The sequence below is a fragment of the Scyliorhinus canicula genome, chromosome 9 (genome assembly GCF_902713615.1).
Source record: "Scyliorhinus canicula chromosome 9, sScyCan1.1, whole genome shotgun sequence".
NCBI classification, from domain to species: Eukaryota; Metazoa; Chordata; class Chondrichthyes; order Carcharhiniformes; family Scyliorhinidae; genus Scyliorhinus; species Scyliorhinus canicula.
The window spans coordinates 28,284,044-28,304,819 of NC_052154.1; the positions used below are offsets into that span (position 1 = coordinate 28,284,044).

Sequence of the window (20,776 nt, forward strand, 5' to 3'; positions counted from 1 at the left end):
TCTTCGCCTTAAAGATAAAATCTTCGCCTTAAAGATCCCCCGTTGCTCCATTACACTTTTTCCTGTCAGTCTTTGGTTCCATTTTAATTTGGCTAGATCCTCTCTCATCTGACTGAAGTTAGTCCTTTTCCACTTTATATTTCTCCTTATAGTTCTCCATTACTTACTGAAGCTTGTGACAGAACGATCACTCATAACCAAGTATTCCCCCACAGCCACTTGGTCCACTTAGCCCAAATTATTTGGACCAAGAAAATATTGGTCAAGGTGGTTTTACAGAACACATTTCAGAAAGGGTCACCGGCCTGCAACATTAAGTCTCTTTCTCCACAGATTTTGGTTAACCGGCTGAGTATTTCTAGCATTTTCTGTTTTTACTTCAGAAATTGTCCCTTCCTTTTCCCTCTATCTCTTTGACTATTTGAATGCCTCTATAATACTCAGCAGTGTGAACATGCTCTTTTTGCTTCTCAGCTCTAACCAGATGGTTATTGTCGTGGCCCTTTCCTTAACCTCTTCCACCAATAAAATGCCTTTCCAAATTAACACTGCCACTCCACCTCTTTTTTTCTTCTGTGTCTTTTCCAAACTCTTTAAATTGTTGAATATTAAGTGCCTAGTGCTCATTATTTTTTCTATTATTACCACTATATCATGTTCTCACATGGCTAGATGGGCTTTTAACTCACCAAGCTTCTTCACACACTTTGTGAATGTATATAAATGCTTAGTAAACCTATTTTTTGTATTGCTTGTAGTCCTTCTCAGTCTGCTCCTGTCTAATAATGTGCTTCTTCCTTTTCTAGACCGATCTAACATTCTCATTCCTTTAAGCACCTTATTCCTTTCTCCTGCTTAAACATTCTGATACCCAATCCCTTACCAATTTAGTTTAAATCACCCGCAACCACACCAGTGAACCTCTCCGTAAGGACATTGGTCCCAGTGCTGGTGAGGTAAAATCTATCCGTTTTGAATAGGTCCCTCCTGCCCCAGAACTAGTCCCAACGTTTCACAAATCTGAAACCGTCTCCTCATATGCCTCAAGCTACGTCCTGTTCCCCCCATCTTCTTTTTGAAATAAAGAATCAATATTCTGTTCACGAATGACCCATTTTAAAATCAGTTTTTTTTAAGTAATAAAAGAACATAAAACATTTCAAATATTGTAACACTGGAGAAAACACAATTCTGTTTGATCCAGTAACAAAAAGCAACGCACCAACTGATGTGTTGGGCAGGCTGGGTCGATGTGGACTGCACTTGGTGCAGTATAGCGAGAGACAGACTTCCAACATTTGATGTGATGCAACACAATTTTATTTAACATCTAAACTATGATACATGTTCAACTGTGGGTTGACACTATGCTGACTTGACTGGAGACCTGATGCTAGCCTGACCAGACTTACTAGCTACCACATGGTGTTTGCACTGGCTAGCTCACGAGTTCTGACTGTCTCAGAGGCTGGGTCCCAAGAGAGCGGGAATACTGGTACCCTCTGGCTTTATAGTGGTCGTGTCCTGTCTGGTGATTGGCTGCTCTGTTCTGTGTGCTTACTGGTAATCCTGTGTGTCAATCAGTGCCTGTCTGCACTCCATTATATACATAGATGTATATTATGACACCAACAAGCCTTAGTCCCAAGACCCATTCAATCATTCTTGATGAATTAATTTGACAGTTATTTAACTGTTTAACTGAATGATGATGTGGAGATGCCGGCGCTCGACTGGGGTGAGCACAGTAAGAAGTCTTACAACACCAGGTTAAAGTCCAACAGGTTTGTTTCAAACACAAGCTTTCGGAGCACTGCTCCTTCCTCAGGTCACCTGAGGAAGGAGCAGTGCTCCGAAAGCTCATGTTTGAAACAAACCTGTTGGACTTTAACCTGGTGTTGTAAGACTTCTTACTGTAACTGAATTATTGCTCAGGTAAATTATACAACATTATGGGTTTATGGGGGTTGTTTTATGATCATTCTGACATACAATTGGGCCAACGTCCTATAAGTTTCAACTTTGGGTGCTTACAATCATTAATCTTTTGTGATTTATTTCTAGAACCATAGAATGCTTTAAAAGTATACTGATGGTGTTCAGTTTGATCCTGCTATCTCTCCCATGGATCCCAGAGCTGTACCTACTATGTACAGCTCCCTTTTTAACAACCAGATGATCAAATATTTTCTTTGGCTAAAAGTCTGCAAAATCAATGAGGCTATAAGGGCTCTTTGTAAACGCTCACATGCCTCTGGCTTCTGTTGCATTTCCTTTTTTCCACTTCAGAATGAACCTAGTTGCATGGGACCTGTTCTTATTGCCTGAATTGAAGAAAACATCCTATTTACACCCAATGTGGCATCTGCATTTTCTATTTGTTCAACTTTCTTTTTTAAATGTATTTTTATTCAAGGCTTTTTACATATGTGCACAGAACATCAGAAGAACAACACATCAACCCAACAAACAACCACAGATACCCAAATCCCCTGATACCAACACCACACCACATCCCACCTTCCCCATTTTAACCCCCTTAATCCCCCCTAATCATTGAAATCAATGAACGGTTTTGTGACATGTTGGACTACTTTTTTGTGGGTGAGGGTGGTGACTGTGGGGCAGGCCAAATCAAGTCCTAATAAATATTCAGTTCCTTTCATGGGTCGTCCGTTCATGAGGGTGTGGGGAGTGAATCCTGTGGAGCTTGATACTGTGTTCCTAATAAACATAAGGGCGAATGGGAGAACCGTGTCCCATGTGGTGTTGTGCTGTTGCACCGTTTTCCTAATAGTAGCTTTCAGGGTCCGATTCATACGTTCTACAATGCCACCGGATTGAGGGTGATAAGCAAAATGGAACTTCTGTTTTATGCCGAAAATTGTCATGACATTCTGCATAACTCTGCCTGTAAAATGAGTCTGATTCAATACTGCGGAGGAGTCCCCATCGTATAAATACCTGCTGCGTTAAAATCTTGGTTGTTGCCTTAGCCGTGTTTGTCCTGGAGGGAAATGCTTCCCTCCAACATTTTGTGAAGGTGTCGATCACTAGCAACACATATTTAAAACCATTCCTGCAGGGGATGAGGGGACCAATATAATCAAGCTGTAAATTCGTCCATGGGCCATTAACAGGTCGGGTGTGTCTTAATTGTCCTTTCCTGGAGTCCCTTTCTGGATTATTCTGTGCACAGATTGAATAATTGTCAACATCATGAGTGACATCTGTTTTTAAATCAGGCCACCAGCACAAAGGTCTTAAGTGGGCAATGGTGGATTCTATCCTCTGATATCTGTGTCCATCGTGAAATTGGCAAATTATCTGGTTCCTGTCCTGGGTGGGTACCACATAAATTCCATTCTTTAATATTATTCTGTCCTGTACCGTCAGTGCGTCCTTGAATTTGTCATAGGGGGCTGGGAAGGTTTTTAGATTAGATTAGAACAGTACAGCACAGAACAGGCCCTTCGGCCCTCGATGTTGTGCCAAGCCATGATCACCCTACTCAAACCCACGTATCCACCCTATACCCGTAACCCAATTACGATGAGAGTTTGAGTAGACTGGGACTGTGCTCGTTGGAATTTAGAAGGATGAGGGGGGGATCTTATAGAAACATTTAAAATTATGAAGGGAATATATAGGATAGATGCGGGCAGGTTGTTTCCACTGGCGGGTGAAAGCAGAATTAGGGGGCATAGCCTCAAAATAAGGGGAAGTAGATTTAGGACTGAGTTTAGGAGGAACTTCTTCACCCAAAGGGTTGTGAATCTATGGAATTCCTTGCCCAGTGAAGCAGTTGAGGCTCCTTCATTAAATGTTTTTAAGGTAAAGATAGATAGTTTTTTGAAGAATAAAGGGATTAAGGGTTATGGTGTTCGGGCCGGAAAGTGGAGCTGAGTCCATAAAAGATCAGCCATGATCTCATTGAATGGTGGAGCAGGCTCGAGGGGCCCAGATGGCCTACTCCTGCTTCGAGTTATTATGTTCTTATGTTCCCTTCTAACCTAAAACCCTCTTCACCTCCGGGCCCCTATCCCTCTATTCCCATCCTATTCATGTATTTGGCTTAATGCCCCCAAGATGTCACAATCGTTCCTGCTTCCACTGCCTCCTCCGGCAGCGAGTTCCAGACACCCATACTCTCTGTGTAAACAAACCTCCCTTGCACATTTCTAAACTTTATCCCTCACAGCTTAAACCTATGCCCCCTAGTAATTGACTCTTCCACCTTGGGAAAAAGCTTCTGACTATCCACTGTGTAAATACCCCTCATAATTTTGTAGACCTCTATCAGGTTGCGCCTCAACCTCTGTCATTCCAATGAGAACAAACCGCTTTATCCAACTTCTCCTCATAGCTACTGCCCTCTATACCAGGCAACGTCCTGGTAAATCTCTTCTGTACCCTCTACAAAGCCTCCACATCCTTCTGGTAGTGTGGCAACCAGAATTGAACACTATATTCCAAGTGTGGCCTAACTAAGGTTCTATACACCTGCAACATGACTACTGTCTAAAATTTGTCTAAGAGTGTCGTCTGCCTTTTGGGCCTTGCTAAATCTTCGATATTTGTCTGTGAGACCTGGACTGCATGTATGGGCCAAAAGTGACCGTGTCTTGGTCCTGCCTTTGCTAGGGCATCTGCCTTTACGTTACTGGGTGGGGATGAACGATGATGGTTTCTGATTTTTATTATGCCATATGTGCGGTCTTTTGCTGTCTCAAGAATGTGCTTCAATAATGGGGCTGAGGTAGGGGTTTACCGTCAAATGTTACAGACATATAAACTCTCCGAATATATATCTGCAGGGGTCAGGAAAGAATCTGTGTGCTGCACTACATATGCAATTGCGGCTAATTCAGCTGCCTGTGATCCTAAGTGACCTGTCAATTTTAGCGATATCTCCTCTAATGCACGTCCCTCCGCGTCTTCCACATAAATACCGCATCCTGTTATACTTTTTCCATTATCAATGGTGGAGGAACCATCTACATAAATCTTTTAAGAGTTATCCGTGGTCGGGGGATTTTGTGCTTTACTACCTATACGTGGGTGACCGATTTTGGAATAAAGGATCCTGTGTGGTGTTTGGCCGCAATGATCTGGCACTCTTGTGGGGTTCCTTCATACTGTAAATTATCCGCTAAAAATGTGTGGGTCTTTGTCCGTTAACTGTGATGTCCCTTCCTTGTAGGAGCAGGGTCCACCGAGCTGCTCTGATCTGGCTAACTGAACCGTCTTTTAACCTACCATCAGGCAGTGCATTTCATGCCCCCACTACTCTCTGGGTAAAGAACCTACCTCTGACATCTCCCCTCTATCTTCCACCATTCACCTTAAATTTATGTCCCTTTGTAATGGTTTGTTCCCCCCGGGGAAATAGTCTTTGACTGTCTACTCTATCTATTCCCGTGATCATCTTATAAACCTCTATCAAATCGGCTCTCATCCTTCTCCGTTCCAATGAGAAAAGGCCTAGCCACCCTCAACCTTTCTTCATAAGACCTACTCTCCATTCCAGGCAACATCCTGGTAAATCTCCTTTGCACCTTTTCCAAAGCTTCCACATCAGTTGAGTCGGAAACACTAGGGACCTTCAAGCGGCTATTGGATAGGTACATGGATTACGGTAGAATGATGTGGTGTAGGTTAATTTGTTCTTAATCTAGGACAACAGTTTGGCACAACATCGTGGGCCGAAGGGCCTGTTCTGTGCTGTATTTTTCTATGTTCTATGTTCCACCTCTGAGTGAACCCCTCAACCGACCCCGCAGAGTGAACATGACCCTTCTCCAACTTCAGGAATTCTGCCAGGTCGCTTACCCACACGCCTGCCTTCGGCGGCTCCGAGTCCCACCAACAAAACAAAATCTGTCTCTGGACTATCAAGGAGGCAAAGGCCTCTCCCCCCCCCCCGGACTCCCGGGTCTTCTGACACACCAAATATCATGACCTCCAGACTCGACACCACCCCCACATCCAGAACCTCGGACGTAATGTCTGAGAACCCCTGCCAGAACCCCCTCAGACTTGGACACGCCCAGAACATGTGATTCACAGCCCCCCCCCCCTCCAACCACCACACGGCCCACACCTATCCTCCACCCCCGCAAAGAACCTGCTCATCCTTGCCACTATCAGTGCATCACTTCAAACTGTATGAGGCTTAAACTCGTGCATCGCGAGGACATGTTCACCCTCCGCAAGGCCTCTGCCCATGTCCCGGCCCGCACCTCCCCACCCAACTCCTCCTCCCATTCACTTAAACTATCCAAATCCCTCTGCAAACTTCCAGTATCCTCTGCACATTTTGCTTTACCACTCATCTTAATGTCGTCTGCAAACTTGGACACATTGCACTTTGGTCCCCAACTCCAAATCATCTATGTAAATTGTGAACAATTGTGGGCCCAACACTGATCCCTGAGGGACACCACTAGCTACTGATTGCCAACCAGAGAAACACCCATTAATCCCCACTCTTTGCTTTCTATTAATTAACCAATCCTCTATTCATGCTACTACTTTACCTTTAATGCTACGCATCTTTATCTTACGCAAAAACCTTTTGTGTGGCACCTTGTCAAAAGCTTTCTGGAAATCCAGATATACCACATATTGGTAATGTCCTCAACAAATTCCACTAAATTAGTTAGGCACGACCTGCCCTTTATGAACCCACGCTGCGTCTGTCCAATGGGACAATTTCCATCCAGATGCCTTGCTATTTCTTTCTTGATGATAGATCCCAGCATCTTCCCTACTACCAAAGTTAAGCTAACTGGCCTATAATTACCCGCTTTCTGCCTACCTCGTTTTTTAAACAGTGGCGTCATGTTTGCTCATTTCCAATCCGCCGGGACCACCCCAAAGTCTAGTGACTTTTGGTAAATTATCACAAGTGCATTTGTAATTTCCCTAGCCATCTCTTTTAGCACTCTGGGATGCATTCCATCAGGGCCAGAAGACTTGTCTACCTTTAGCCCCATTAGCTTGCCCATCACTACCTCCTTAGTGATAACAATCTTCTCAAGGTCCTCACCTGTCATAGCCTCATTTCCATCAGTCACTGGCATGTTATTTGTGTCTTCCACTGTGAAGACCGACCCAAAAAACCTATTCAGTTCCTCAGCCATTTCCTCACCTCCCATTATTAAATCTCCCTTCTCATCCTCTAAAGGACCAATATTTACCTTTTTTGTTTTATATATTTGTAGAAACTTTTACTATCTATATTCTGAGCAAGTTTACTCTCCTAATCTATCTTACTCTTTATAGCTTTTTTACTAGCTTTCTATTGCCCCCTAAAGATTTCCCAATCCTCTACTCTCCCACTAATCTTTGCCATTTTGTATGCTTTTTCCTTCAATTTGATACTCTCCCTTATTTCCTCAGATATCCACAGTCGATTTTCCTTCTTTCTACCGTCTTTCCTTTTTTTAGTATAAACTTTTGCTGAGCACTGTGAAAAATCGTTTGGAAGGTTCTCCACTGTTCCTTAGCTGTTTCACCATAAAGTCATTGCTCCCAGTCTACCTTAGCCAGTTCTTCTCTCATCCCATTGTAATCTCCTTCTCACCCTCCATCTGTATTTTAAATTCCACCATATTGTGATCGTTCCTTCTGCGAGGATCCCTAACTACGAGATCATTAATCAATCCTGTCTCATTACACAGGACCAGATCCAGGTTCGCTTGTTCGCTCGTAGGTTCCATTACATACTGTTCTAGGAAACTATCGCGGATACATTCTATAAACTGCTCCTCAAGGCTGCCTTGATTGACCTGGTTAAACCAATCGACATGTAGATTAACATCCCCCATGATAACTGCTGTGCCATTTCTACATGCATCAGTTATTTCTTTGTTTATTGCCCGCTATTTGGTGGCCTATAGACTACTCCTATCAGTGAGCTTTTCGCCTTACTATTCCTGATTTCCACCCAAATGGATTCAACCTTATCCTCCGCAACACCGATGTCATCCCTCACTACTGCCCGGATGTCATCCTTAAATAACAGAGCTACACTTTACCATCCCTCACCATCCACTTTGTCCTTCCGAATAGTTTGATACCCTTGGATATTTAACCAAGTCGTGACTATCCTTTAACCATGTTTCAGTAATGGCCACTAAATCATAGTAATTCGCGATGATTTGCGCCAGCAACTCATTTACCTTATTCCGCATAGTATGAACATTCAGGTAAAGTACCCTTATGTTGGCTTTTATACCTCCGATTTGAATCTTAACACTTCTACCAGTAACCCCTCCTGTTATTGTTCCTTTTAACTTTTCTCCTAATTTTCCTTATTGTTGAACCCGTATCTTCATGTCATAACCTGCTGTTTTGCTTTCCATTGATATTGCTACTTCTAGTTTTATTCCTTGTTGTATTACTGGGCCTATTCACTGAGCTCTCCTCAATCACTGTCGCCTTTTTTGATTTTTGACTACCCAGGATCTCACATACTTTATAAACTTTTGTTAACCTGTCTTGCCAACTCCTGAGGTGTGTGCACAAATACCTCCAGGTGCCTCTGTTAAAGATTGTACCATTTACTACACAGTTTTCTGCATTGAATTTCATTTGCCACGTGTTCACCAATTCCACCACCCTGTCTATATCCTCTTGAACTCCGACTATTTTCGTCATTATTGCTGCACTATGTTTTGTATAATCTGCAAATTTTGAAATTGTGCCCTGTACCCACAAATTCAAGTCATTAATATATATCATAAACAGTAATGGTCTTCAATACATTTTCTTGGGATCACCACCATACACATTCCTCCATATAGTTGATGATGTGGAATTGCTTAAGATTTAGACAGGACCTGCTGTCAGTTTCCATCGAGAGCATCAGACCTGGAGGGAGGTTTTGCTAACTATTGACATCATTATATCCTATATTTGAGCCAGTGCTGCTCATGGGTATGTGGACCTTGAGCGCTGCTACTGTCAATGGGATTTTGTTGGGGGGGGGGGGGGGGGGGGGGGGGGGGTGATGGCTAGAGCTAGCAGGCGATCTGAAAGACCAAGATTATGCATACATTTTCCATTTTCCAGTAGCTTATCTGAAGAATCTAGCAGTTGGATTTAATTCTCCTCAAATTCTCCCGATAACTACTTTGCTCACATAGGAAAATTAGGAATAAGAGTAGGTCATTCAGTCCTTTGGGCCTGCTCCACCATTAAAGTTATATCATGATTGGTCTTTACGAATCCATCTTCCTGCCTTTGCTCCAAATTCCCTTTATCCCTTACCAAGAAAAATTTTAATTTGGAAGCTCCAATTGTCCTATCATCCACAGCCATCTGGGAGAGAGGGTTCCAAATTTCCATTACCCTTTATGTGAAAAGTGCTTCCTGGTTTTGCCCCTAAATGACCTAGATTTTCTTTTAAGATGATGTACCCTTGTTCTTGATTCCCCACCAGATGAAATAATTTGTCCGTAGCTACCCTAACAGCTTCTTTTAAACATTTTAAACACTTGATAAGATCACCCCTAATTTTCTTTACTCGAGGAAAAAAAAAGGCCATTTTATGGATCATCATTTGTCCTCATCAGCCTGATTCTTGGTCTGTGGGAAAACCACAGCTTAGTCAGTTATATCTGTATATTTCTATATCTAGCAATATATGTATTTTCATTTTCCCTTCTCGACCAGTGGTGCTAAAATAATTCATATGTTCTTATTGCCTAAATAACATTAATAAATGAAGATCAAATATTAAACTTTTTTAGTTCATGAGTTTAAGGCTGTGCAATGCATTTTATATTGCATTCTTAACTATTCTCCCTCTTTATGCTTCGACACCTTCTTTGTCACTTGGGAATTTAATCCAAATCCAAAATGACCTGCACAGTGAAACTGCATTATTAGGATTATCAATTTAATGAATGCATTCAAAAATGTGATTGCATATGATGGGTGTAAGACTAAATATTGCTTTGTAGGTTCCCTTAAATGGACTTTCAACTATGATTTGAGTTTTAATCTATTGTCCTTCAAAGAGTAGCACCTGTTCTGAAATTATGGTGTAATTCTGGAATTGGATTAGTATGCAACATAGAAATCCCATCATTTGATGTCACAGATGATTTGCTGAAGAATTCAAAGTTTTTACCAAGCTTATTCTGAAAGTATAATTCTATTTTTTTTACGTGTGACATCCATAAAGAGCAAACTAATTCCTCGTGTGCTGTTCTCCATGGATGTCAAAAACTCCAAGGAGAAGCATTATTGACCAAAGCCAAATACATGGCTTCTGATTATCCTACTGAAGACAAATATTAACTGATTTTTTTTTTGTATACAGAAAAATCTCTTTGGTGTCAGCTGATCTATGAGTATTTTTTGGAAACTTAACATTGCTTCATTGTCAGAAATTAACACTTCTTGATAAGGAAAATTCTCCCTGTACTATGATGTCAAAACCTTGGTGCATCAAACATCACAGGAAAGCTGACTAATATACCATTAGCTGTTGGGATATTTGTTCTATATCCCTTTCTGGAGAATTTCTGTTAATTCTTGTCAATTGAATTATTTTAGCCATAAAGTATTGAGTAAATACTTACAAAAATAAAAAAACTGTCAAGCTAAAAATGCACATCAAATTAATCAGCACATATAGGGAAACAAGTTCAAGTTTACATTGTAACCATTCATCATGGAACAAAGAACAAAGAAAATTACAGCACAGGAACAGGCCCTTAGACCCTCCCAGCCTGCGCCGATCCAGATCCTTTATCTAAACCTGTCACCTATTTTCCAAGGATCTACTTCCCTCTGTTCCCCGCCCGTTCATATATCTGTCTAAATGCATCTTAAATGATGCTATCGTGCCCGCCGCTACCACCTCCGCTGGCAAAGCGTTCAAGGCACCCCACCACCCTCTGTGTAAAAAAACTTTCCACGCACATCTTCCTTAAACTTTCCCCCTCTCACCTTGAAATCGTGACCCCCTTGTAATTGACACCCCCCACTCTTGGAAAAAGCTTGTTGCTATCCACCCTGTCCATACCTCTCATAATTTTGTAGACCTCAATCAGGTCCCCCCTCAAACTCCGTCTTTCCAACGAAAACAATCCTAATCTACTCATCCTTTCATCATAGCTAGCACCCTCCTTACCAGGCAACATCCTGATGAACCTCCTCTGCACCCTCTCTAAAGCATCCACATCCTTCTGGTAATGTGGCGACCAGAACTGCATGCAGTATTCCAAATGTGGCCTAATCAAAGTCCTATACAACTGTAACATGACCTACTGACTCTTGTACTCAATATCCCGCCCGATGAAGGCAAGCATGCTGTATGCCTTCTTGACCACTCTTATCGACCTGCGTTGCCACCTTCAGGGTACAATGGACCTGAACTCCCAGATCTCTCTGTACATCAATTTTCCTCAGGACTCTTCCATTGACCGTATAGTCCGCTCTTTAATTAGACCTTCCAAAATGCATCACCTCGCATTTGCCTTGATTGAACTCCATTTGCCATTTCGCTGCCCAACTCTCCAATCTATTTCTGTATATTGCTCAATATTTTGCTGTTTTCTCTGACAGTCCTCCTCGCTATCTGCAACTCCACCAATCTTAGTATCACCTGCAAACTTGCTAATTAAACCACCTATACCTTCGTCCAGATCATTTATGTATATCACAAACAACAGTGATCCGAGCATGGATCCCTGTGGAACACCACCAGTCACCTTTCTCCATTTTGAGACACTCCCTTCCACCACTACTCTCTGTCTCCTGTTGCCCAGCCAGTTCTCTATCCATCTAGCCAGTACGACTTCACTTTTTCCATCAACCTGCCATGGGAAACCTTATCAAACGCCTTACTAAAGTCCATGTATATGACGTCTACAGCCATTCCCTCATCAATTAACTTTGGCACTTCCTCAAAGAATTCTCTTAGGTTTGTAAGACATGACATTCCCTGCACAAAACCATGCTGCTTATCACTGATAAGTCTATTTTCTTCCAAATGTGAATAGATCCTATCCCTCGGTACCTTCTCCAACAGTTTGCCTACCACTGACGTCAAGCTCAAAGGTCTATAATTCCCTGGATTATCCCTGCTACTCTTCTTAAACAAAGGGACAACATTAGCAATTATCCAGTCCTCCGTGACCTCACCCATGCTCAAGGATGCTGCAAAGATATTTGTTAAGGCCCCAGCTATTTCGTCCCTCGCTTCCCTCAGTAACCTGGGATAGATCCCATCCGGACCTGGGGACTTGTCCACCATAGTGCCTTTTAGTGCCAATACTTCCCCCTTCCTTATGCCGACTTGACCTAGAGTATTTAAACATCCATCTCCAGCTTCAACATCCGTCATGTCCCTCTCCTTGGTAAATACTGATGCAAAGTACTCATTAAGAATCTCACCCGTTTCCTCTGACTCCACGCATAAATTCCCTCTTTTGTCTTTGAGTGGGCCAATCCTTTCTCTAGTTACCCTCTTGCTCCTTATATACGAATAAAAGGCTTTGGGATTTTCCTTAACCCTGTTAGCCAAAGATATTTCATGACCCCTTTTAGCCCTCTTTAGTGCACGTTTGAGATTTGTCCTACTTTCCGGATATTCCTCCAAAGCTTCATCAGTTTTAAGTCGCCTAGATCTTATGTATGCTTCCTTTTTCATCTTAGCTAGGCTCACAATTCCACCCGTCATCCATGGTTCCCTAATCTTGCCATTTCTATCCCTCATTTTCACAGGGACATGTCTGTCCTGCACTCTAATCAACCTTTCCTTAAAAGACTCCCACATTTCAAATGTGGATTTACCCTTAAACAGCTGCTCCCAATCCACATTCCCTAGCTCCTGCTGAATTTTGTTATACTTGGCCTTTCCCCAATTTAGCACTCTTCCTTTAGGACCACTCTCGTCTTTGTCTATGAGTATCCTAAAACTTACGGAATTGTGTTCGCTATTCCAAAAGTAATCACCGACTGAAACTTCAACCTCCTGGCCGGGATCATTCCCCAATACCAGGTCCAGTATGGCCCCTTCCCGAGTTGGACTATTTATATACTGCTCAAAAAAACTCTCCTGGATGCTCCTTACACATTCTGCTCCATCTCCACCTCTAACACTACATGAGTCCCATTCAATGTTGGGGAAGTTAAAATCTCCCATCACGACCACCCTATTGCTCCTGCATTTTTCTATAATCTGTCTACATATTTGTACCTTTACTTCACGGTTGCTTTTGGGAGGCCTGTAGTAAAGTACCAACAATGTTATTGCAACCTTCCTATTTCTGAGCTGTACCCATATTGCCTCAGTGTTCGAATCCTCCATCATGCCCTCCTTAATGAAAATGAAAATCGCTTATTGTCACTAGTAGGCTTCAATGAAGTTACTGTGAAAAACCCCTAGTCGCCACATTCCGGCGCCTGTTCGGGGAGGCTGTTACGGGAATTGAACCGTGCTGCTGGCCTGCTTGGTCTGCTTTCAAAGCCAGCGATTTAGCCCTGAGCTAAATCGCTTACCAGTAATGCAACTCCTCCACCCCTTTTACTTCCCTCTCTATCCCTCCTGAAGCATCTAAACCCTAGGATATTTAGTTGCTAGTCTTGCCCTTCCCTCAACCAAGTCTCAGTAATACCAATAACTTATATTCCCAGGTACTAATCCAAGCCCTAAGTACATCTGCCTTACCTGCTACACTTCTCGCATTAAAACAAATGCACCTCAGACCACCTGTCCCTTTGCGTTCATCATCTCTTCCCTGTCTACTCTTCCCCTTAGTCACATTGAGTTTATTATCTAGAACCTTACTGGCTTTAGTTGCTGCCTCTTTACTGACCTATAACTTCCTAATCTGGTTTCCATCCCCCTGCCACATTAGTTTAAAACCTCCCCAACAGTGTTAGCGAAAGCACCCCCTAGGACATTGGTTCCAGTCTTGCCCAGGTGTAGACCATCCGATTTGTAATGGTCCCAACGCCCCCAGAACCGATTCCAAGGTCCCAAAAATCTGAACCCCTCCCTCCTGCACCATCTCTCAAGCCACGTATTCATTCTGACTATTCCTGAATTTCTACTCTGACTGTCTTGTGGCACTGGTAGCAATCCTGAGATTACTACCTTTGAGGTCCTACTTTTTAACTTATCTCCTAACTCCCTAAATTCTGATTGTAGGACCTCATCCCGTTTTTTACCTATATCGTTGCTGCCTATATGCACCACGACAACTGGCTGTTCACCCTCCCCCTTCAATATGTCCTGCAGCCGATCTGAGACATCCCTGACCCGTGCACCCGGGAGGCAACTTACCATTCGGGAGTCTCGTTTTCGACCACAGAAACGCCTGTCTACTCTCCTTACGATTGGATCTCCTATGACTATAGTCCTGCCAGTCTTTTTCCGCCCTTCTGTGCAGCAGAGCCAGCCATGGTGTCATGAGCCTGGCTACTACTGCCTTCCCCTGGTAAGTCATCTCCCCCAATAGTATCCAAAACGGTATACCTGTTTTATACAGGTATACCTGTAAGTTAACATTTTTAACAAAGTTAATTCCATAATGGTAACTTTTTTTTCTCCTGCTTTACTGGATGTTGACTGATCTCTATATTTCCTGCATTTCCACTTTATTAATTGAATACCAAGCCTCTATCACATTTGCACTTTCACTTCCTTCACAATATGTTGCATCATTTCCATTATTTAGGAAATATTTGTAAATTATGACTTCAATTGCATTTCAGGAAATTTTAATTATGTTTTAAAATATTGTGCTCACTGAAAATTCACTGATTTCTTTAACGTGAGAGAGGCTATTTGTATTAGAGACTTTAACAGCACAATACTTGTACACTATGTTGGAGAAACATCTATTTTACTGAGCTAATTTGCTTGATTCAGTTTAATTTGTCATAACCTGTAATCGCTCAAGACCTTATGGTTTACTCAGTGCTTTGGCGGTTCTTTTTAAACAAAGGTTGATACAATGAGGACCATTCTGTACTTCTGGAATCCTCTGATGTAATTTACATTGGTCACATCCTGTCATTGATCAATAATCTACATTAAATATTTCTTGCAATACATTTTGTTTTCAAAAAGGGATCTACTGTACATTGTGTCTGATATTTGTATTTTTAAAAATTCCTACTAAGAGCATTTCAACAATAAAAGTAATCATTTCCATTTATTCCATGTTAGTACAGGGTAATCTGAATTATAGATTGCCAATAGTATAATTGCATAGAAATATGTTTCAAATTGGTTTCTCGTGGCACAAAATGCCACCATCAAACACACTTACAGATTGCTCTCGTTGAAATATGCAGGCCTCTTTTGTATTTATAGTAAGCATTCCAAATATTACTAAATGCTCGCGAATGTAGATGTCATTAAGGTTTCAAGTACTAACTTTTCATTTGCACAGAATTTGACAGTCTACAAAGACGCAAAGTCAGTGCATGCATATAAATAAGTACCATCTTACCAACAGCCGTGAAAAGAGGTGCCCTGAATACCAACGGTGTTAAAGTCATCAGTGCCTGAGTGATAATATCCGTTGGGTAAATTAGTGAAAGCGTTGGAGAGATTTTCTGTAATTCAGTTATGTATGTAAAGTAGATCAAATATTCAGAAACGGGAGAAAGGTTATCCATATTGATAAATCCATTCAAAGGCAGCTGAATTGGTACCATTCAGGACTGTAATAGATGAATGCATGCACACTTATGTTATGTTTATAATTCCATGGCAAACGCTCCAGAATTCCAACACCATTTGATTCGAGCTACATTTACAAATCCATTCCTCCAGAAGAAAAAGCAGACTTCTTGAAATAAAATTTAAATTATTTTGTATCCAAGCGATGCTCGCTATTTTGCATATTATTATACCCATGTAAAGAACAACAGCGACATCTGCATGTTCACTGCACAAAATGTCACAGTCAGCAGTGTCTGTTTTTTTTTGCCAGCTAATTGTACAGTAGAGTCACGATGTACCTCATTTGAATATTAATATTGGAAACAAAAGCGAGAGTGAAGGAAAGAACAAAGTGGCCTAATTTCCAAATGAATTCATGTGTTGTACATCAGCAACAGATTTCCATGCTTAATTGTCTTTTTAGTTTCCCCAGGAAGTAATTTTGATTATCTGCCAGAACTAAGCAATGTTGGGGTGAATGAATTAAACCATTGAGAAGATACACAAAGGCCTGCGATTACTATGTTATTCATGTATGAAAGTGACAAAGACCCCACTGTATCTGTCGTGTACGCATAATAGGCTTTCAGACTGAAATAATTGATTAATCACATTAATGGTTTAATAGTGACTATCAAAATCAGATGCATGCTAATTTGTGCAGAAATAGGTGATGCATGTTCTTTCTTACTTTTAGACAAACGTCGTAAGGTAATGATCCACCATTTCAATTAGTCTTCACTGCTAACATTCTCCTTTTTAATTATAAAAAAGTTTCTATTTTCACAGAAATTAAGAAATTATTAGCACAGCTTCCCTGTAGAGCAACGTTTCCGTATTAAAGGGATCCACGTTTCCTTAAATCTTCTTTGCCGTATCATTTTGAATATAATTTTTTTCAAATTGCTGTTATAATAAAATTAGAAATCCACAATGATTTCCAGCCACTGCGTTTCAGATGTAAAGAAGTCAGCGGATTAAAAAGGAAAAAAAAAACAGTCCATTGAGCTGACTAGCTTCTGTGATATGGATCATATGAGACTCTCATTGTATTCATCCCACTCTGAATACCCCATGCTTAACCAGCTTAATGATATGCAAATGAAATATGCATAAAACCATTCTACTGTAAGATGATTAAACACTGGGGACGTTAACTGCCACCACATGACTGTTTGACTGTAATAATTTTAGAACATTCACTTTGATTGCGGCGTATGGAACCTAGCAGCTGGTAGAGCCCGTGACCCATTTAACGTTATCCCTCTGCAGAGAGCTTTTTCCCCTGAACGTCGGTTTTCACAGGCGCCGCTGCCATTGTATTCCAGCCAAACGCTCGGAGATTCTTTCCACAGCACAAACATCTTGTTAACAAAAACCTCCTCCGTTAACATTCACAAGCACATACTTGAAAATGAGAATGTACATTAAAAGATAAATCCAGAACCCATTATAAATTGCCCAGAAGATGCCAGGTTAAAATCCATCACCAGCAGGTTGAGTCGGCAGTGTATACAATTTGCATCATATGTATGGCACTTGAGGAAGTTGCAGAAGTATTCCCTTACATTGTTGCTGTTCCATGTTGTTTTGTAAAATCCATATGTAATTATTTTCAAAATTTCTTTTGTACTTTTTGTTCCTTTTGTTTTCAGCTCTCGTCGGTAACGCTGCGTGCGATGCCAACTGAACACCTTTCGGGATCCACGGCAACACTTCCACCGTAAGTAAAAGGCACTCCCTCCCGAATAGAGAGAAACATTTCATTTTCCCACTCAATGTACTGCAGGATTTATCCAAGTCGCACCTTTAAACCTTCTCACTTCAAGTTTGTACACGTCTCTGTGGCATCCCTCCTCCTTCATTCCCATAGTGGATCTTGTAAAAGGCTACAGATCGGCCCATTCATCTCCCTGGTGATAGCACTGAATGCAGATAAATCTCAGGCTGCCTGCCTGCTGCAAGAGTATGATTTTTATTTTCCTTGTATACCTGGGTCAATTGATGGTTAAAAACACGCTCCAGATTAAACAGTAAATCTCCAATGTCCTGTCAGTAAGTATGTGAGCACCAAAATTGCCTTTATTCCAATTTTTGTAAGATGAAAGGTATTTTTTTTTACACAAATCCTTGTATTTTTTCCTCTGTCAAGTGGCAGTACCATGCAGACATGTAGGCTTGGTTCACTGTCATTCCCCATGGCATCGGATAGAAAGCATTACTCCAAAATAGTTCCTTTGTTTTTTTTGTTGGTATTGTTTTTGTAAACGAACTTGAATAGAAAACAAGTCGACATTGAACAAAACACCGGCTCATGCTTTGACAGTTGGCCATATTGCCCCTGGCACCATGTCGTTACTACTGTTTTTTCATCTCCTGGCATCCTTCGAAAAGGCTGTCGATGGCATGGCGGCTTTTGTCTTCGAAGGGGGGAAAGTATCCGCAGTCGCTTCTGCACGGCCAAGCAAAAGATGATTAAACACAGACAGTGCACACATCCTTGTTTTCAACTTGAAACATGTCCTCTGAGGAAGGATTTACAGTGGAGCGCATGGTAATCCTGCCAGTTGCGCCTTCAGATATGACTTCGTGTTTGCTGTAGGGGTCTGGATAATCTCCCTTGGCTCAACAGTTCTGACAGACGTACATACGGGCCCTAACATACCCGCTGTTATCAAGAGAGCTGTGGCGCTGCCAGTGAATGGATGGCAGTGTGCCAGCTCTTGCCATTTACGCGGCTTTCTATAGACTTGACACTAATTAACATAAGGGTTAATTGATTTTAAAAGCTGAAGAATTACAGTTAACATTCCCAAAGGGTAAACACACCAATAGCTTGGCATTACTGCCGTGCTGGCGCAGGGAAGCCCGCAGCAGCAGCAGGAACAGCATCGGCTGCTTATTGGACTATAGCTGATGGGAGACGACGCTTTACATTCTCATCTGCTACAATATGTTGCAATGATATTTTGTTATAAATAATCAAAGCCTATTTAAATAAAAGCCGGAATGAAGTTGTAGAGAAATTTTTGTCATAACACCCTCGGGCTTTATTGTAATCAGTAAATTAGTCCCTTCTGTCATATTTGATTAAGTAATTATCAGCATGCTGTTTTACCTAACATTTAAAAAGATGAGGCAAAGGGGAGAGGCTTTTAAATTTTTTAAATACCACTCTTCTGCAACCTTCTTTCTTTGCAAGACAAGGTCAGAGCTGACTAATTGGCTCAGGTGCTAATTTAAATAAAGTACCTCATTAAGGCAAAGTTATTTCCCGCAATTAAGGAAAAAGAAAGAATTGAAATGCTGGAACATAGATACCTGTTTTACTTAGATAATTTCTGATGGTTACTGAAGGAATTTACTTGACAAATCGGAGGCATGTTGTACAAAATAAAATCCTTTTTCAGTAAAAAGAACTTGGTTTGTGATATCAAAGCTTGCTGAATAAGAAGCAAAGAAAGGAGCGGTAGCAATGACAGGAATCCATTATGTAAACGACCTTCATTTGCATGTACCCTACGACTAGAATATGTAAATGAGTCGCATAATTTAGATCTGGCTGCATCTGTCTGAAACTGTTACAATAAGTTACAAAATGGAATGGCAGAATTCAAAATGAAAATGTGGCATATATACCAAATAGATAATTGTTTTTTAAGACAATAGGAAATTTTAATATGTCACTACAAGGACAAATGCTGGATCAATGTATTTTTTATCTGATTTTTGAATTTAAATCTTAAGAAGGTTTTCCAATGCATACAACTGTGGGAATATAAACACATTCCTGTATGAAATTGCAATAGCCTTTTTTTGAGTATTTTTTTGAAATGATTTACTGCACAAAGAATTGAGTAACAAAAATTAACTTAATTTTAAAAAGTATTGTTGATTATCATTTTTAGGGTTAAAAAAATTAAGATTATTATGACAAAACTGTAAATGAGAAAACTTCTAAAAACTGGTATGGAACATTTAAAGTGATTTGAAAAAGCATTCGCCCCAATGCAAGATAACTGACTAAGTGTAAAAATATGAAATTTGCTGTTATTCCATCTTTAACTTTAAATTTAAAATCTTTAAAATCGATTGAATTTTACTTTACACATAACCATAACAATTTTGAGTGTAAGAGGGAGGTAGGCTTGCGTGGGACAGAGGATTCTGTCATTATTATCACTTTTAGCACCATAAAGTTTCAATCCAAGGTTCTGATTTTTTTTCTCAACTTGTGCATTTATATTTTGTTTGTGATTCAGCTGCTCAACTTCTAATTTTCCACTACATGCACTTGCAAACTTTTCATAATATTTGTAATATTGGATAAGCTGGAAAGTGCCCCTGCAATGACTTTAGTAACTTAGACTGTATTGGAACTTAGCAATACTTATTTTATTTTCTGTTATTTGTACTGAATAATTATTTTAAAAAATGGATTGTGAGAGATCTATGCAAAATTAATATGCCAGTGCTAAGTCAAATATTGCATCTTAAAACAGTAAAAAAGTTTACATAAGAGCAAAATAATTTTGTAGAAAATATTTTAAATCCTTAGTCACCAACTGTATTTAAATGCCTCTATAAATTCAATATTTCATTGTATTTTATATATTGTTTAACCTTTCGCATCAACGCTATGGTTCATAACATACAAAGTTGGAATTATAATATCACACATAAAAATTGACATGAATTCCCTTTTGCCCAAAGTTGGAAAGCACTTAGAAGGTCAGATGGTCCTGCCTGAGTTGCATCCGTGCTTTCTGCTTGTTTTAAACTTCTATTAACACTGGCTGTCTGAGATGATGATGATGATGATGATGATGCGTGCTGGTCATAGTACATTGGTTTAGATGGAATTGGGAATGAAAAACACTGGCTGAAATTGAAGTGTGTTGTTGCTAACATGCAATCTTTTGTTGAAATTATTGGATGCAAAGTGAGATTTTACCACATGGAAATTAAATTTGTGTCTTTTTAATGAAAGTTTCAACATGTTTTACTTTTCATGTGTAAACCTTTTGCTGAATTTCTCTATGGAAAAAATACGTTCATTATTAAAACCCCACAACATGA

The 20,776-nt window shown here is 40.6% G+C and overlaps 1 protein-coding gene and 1 long non-coding RNA gene across 5 annotated transcripts in view; one reads left to right on the top strand and one right to left on the bottom strand.

The window, feature by feature from the left end:
- LOC119971179 overlaps positions 1 to 17,356 on the bottom strand; it is a 139,921-nt gene extending 122,565 nt beyond the window's left edge. The window contains exon 1 of the long non-coding RNA XR_005461772.1: positions 15,483 to 17,356. This is a non-coding gene — a long non-coding RNA (uncharacterized LOC119971179). The remainder of the gene's footprint in view (positions 1 to 15,482) is intronic.
- LOC119971178 (myosin-3) overlaps positions 1 to 20,776 on the top strand; it is a 1,049,419-nt gene that overhangs the window by 225,216 nt on the left and 803,427 nt on the right. For all 4 annotated transcript variants that reach the window (XM_038806379.1, XM_038806381.1, XM_038806380.1 and 1 more), the window contains exon 6: positions 17,353 to 17,420. In XM_038806379.1, the coding sequence (XP_038662307.1) occupies positions 17,353 to 17,420 (68 nt within the window). The remainder of the gene's footprint in view (positions 1 to 17,352; positions 17,421 to 20,776) is intronic.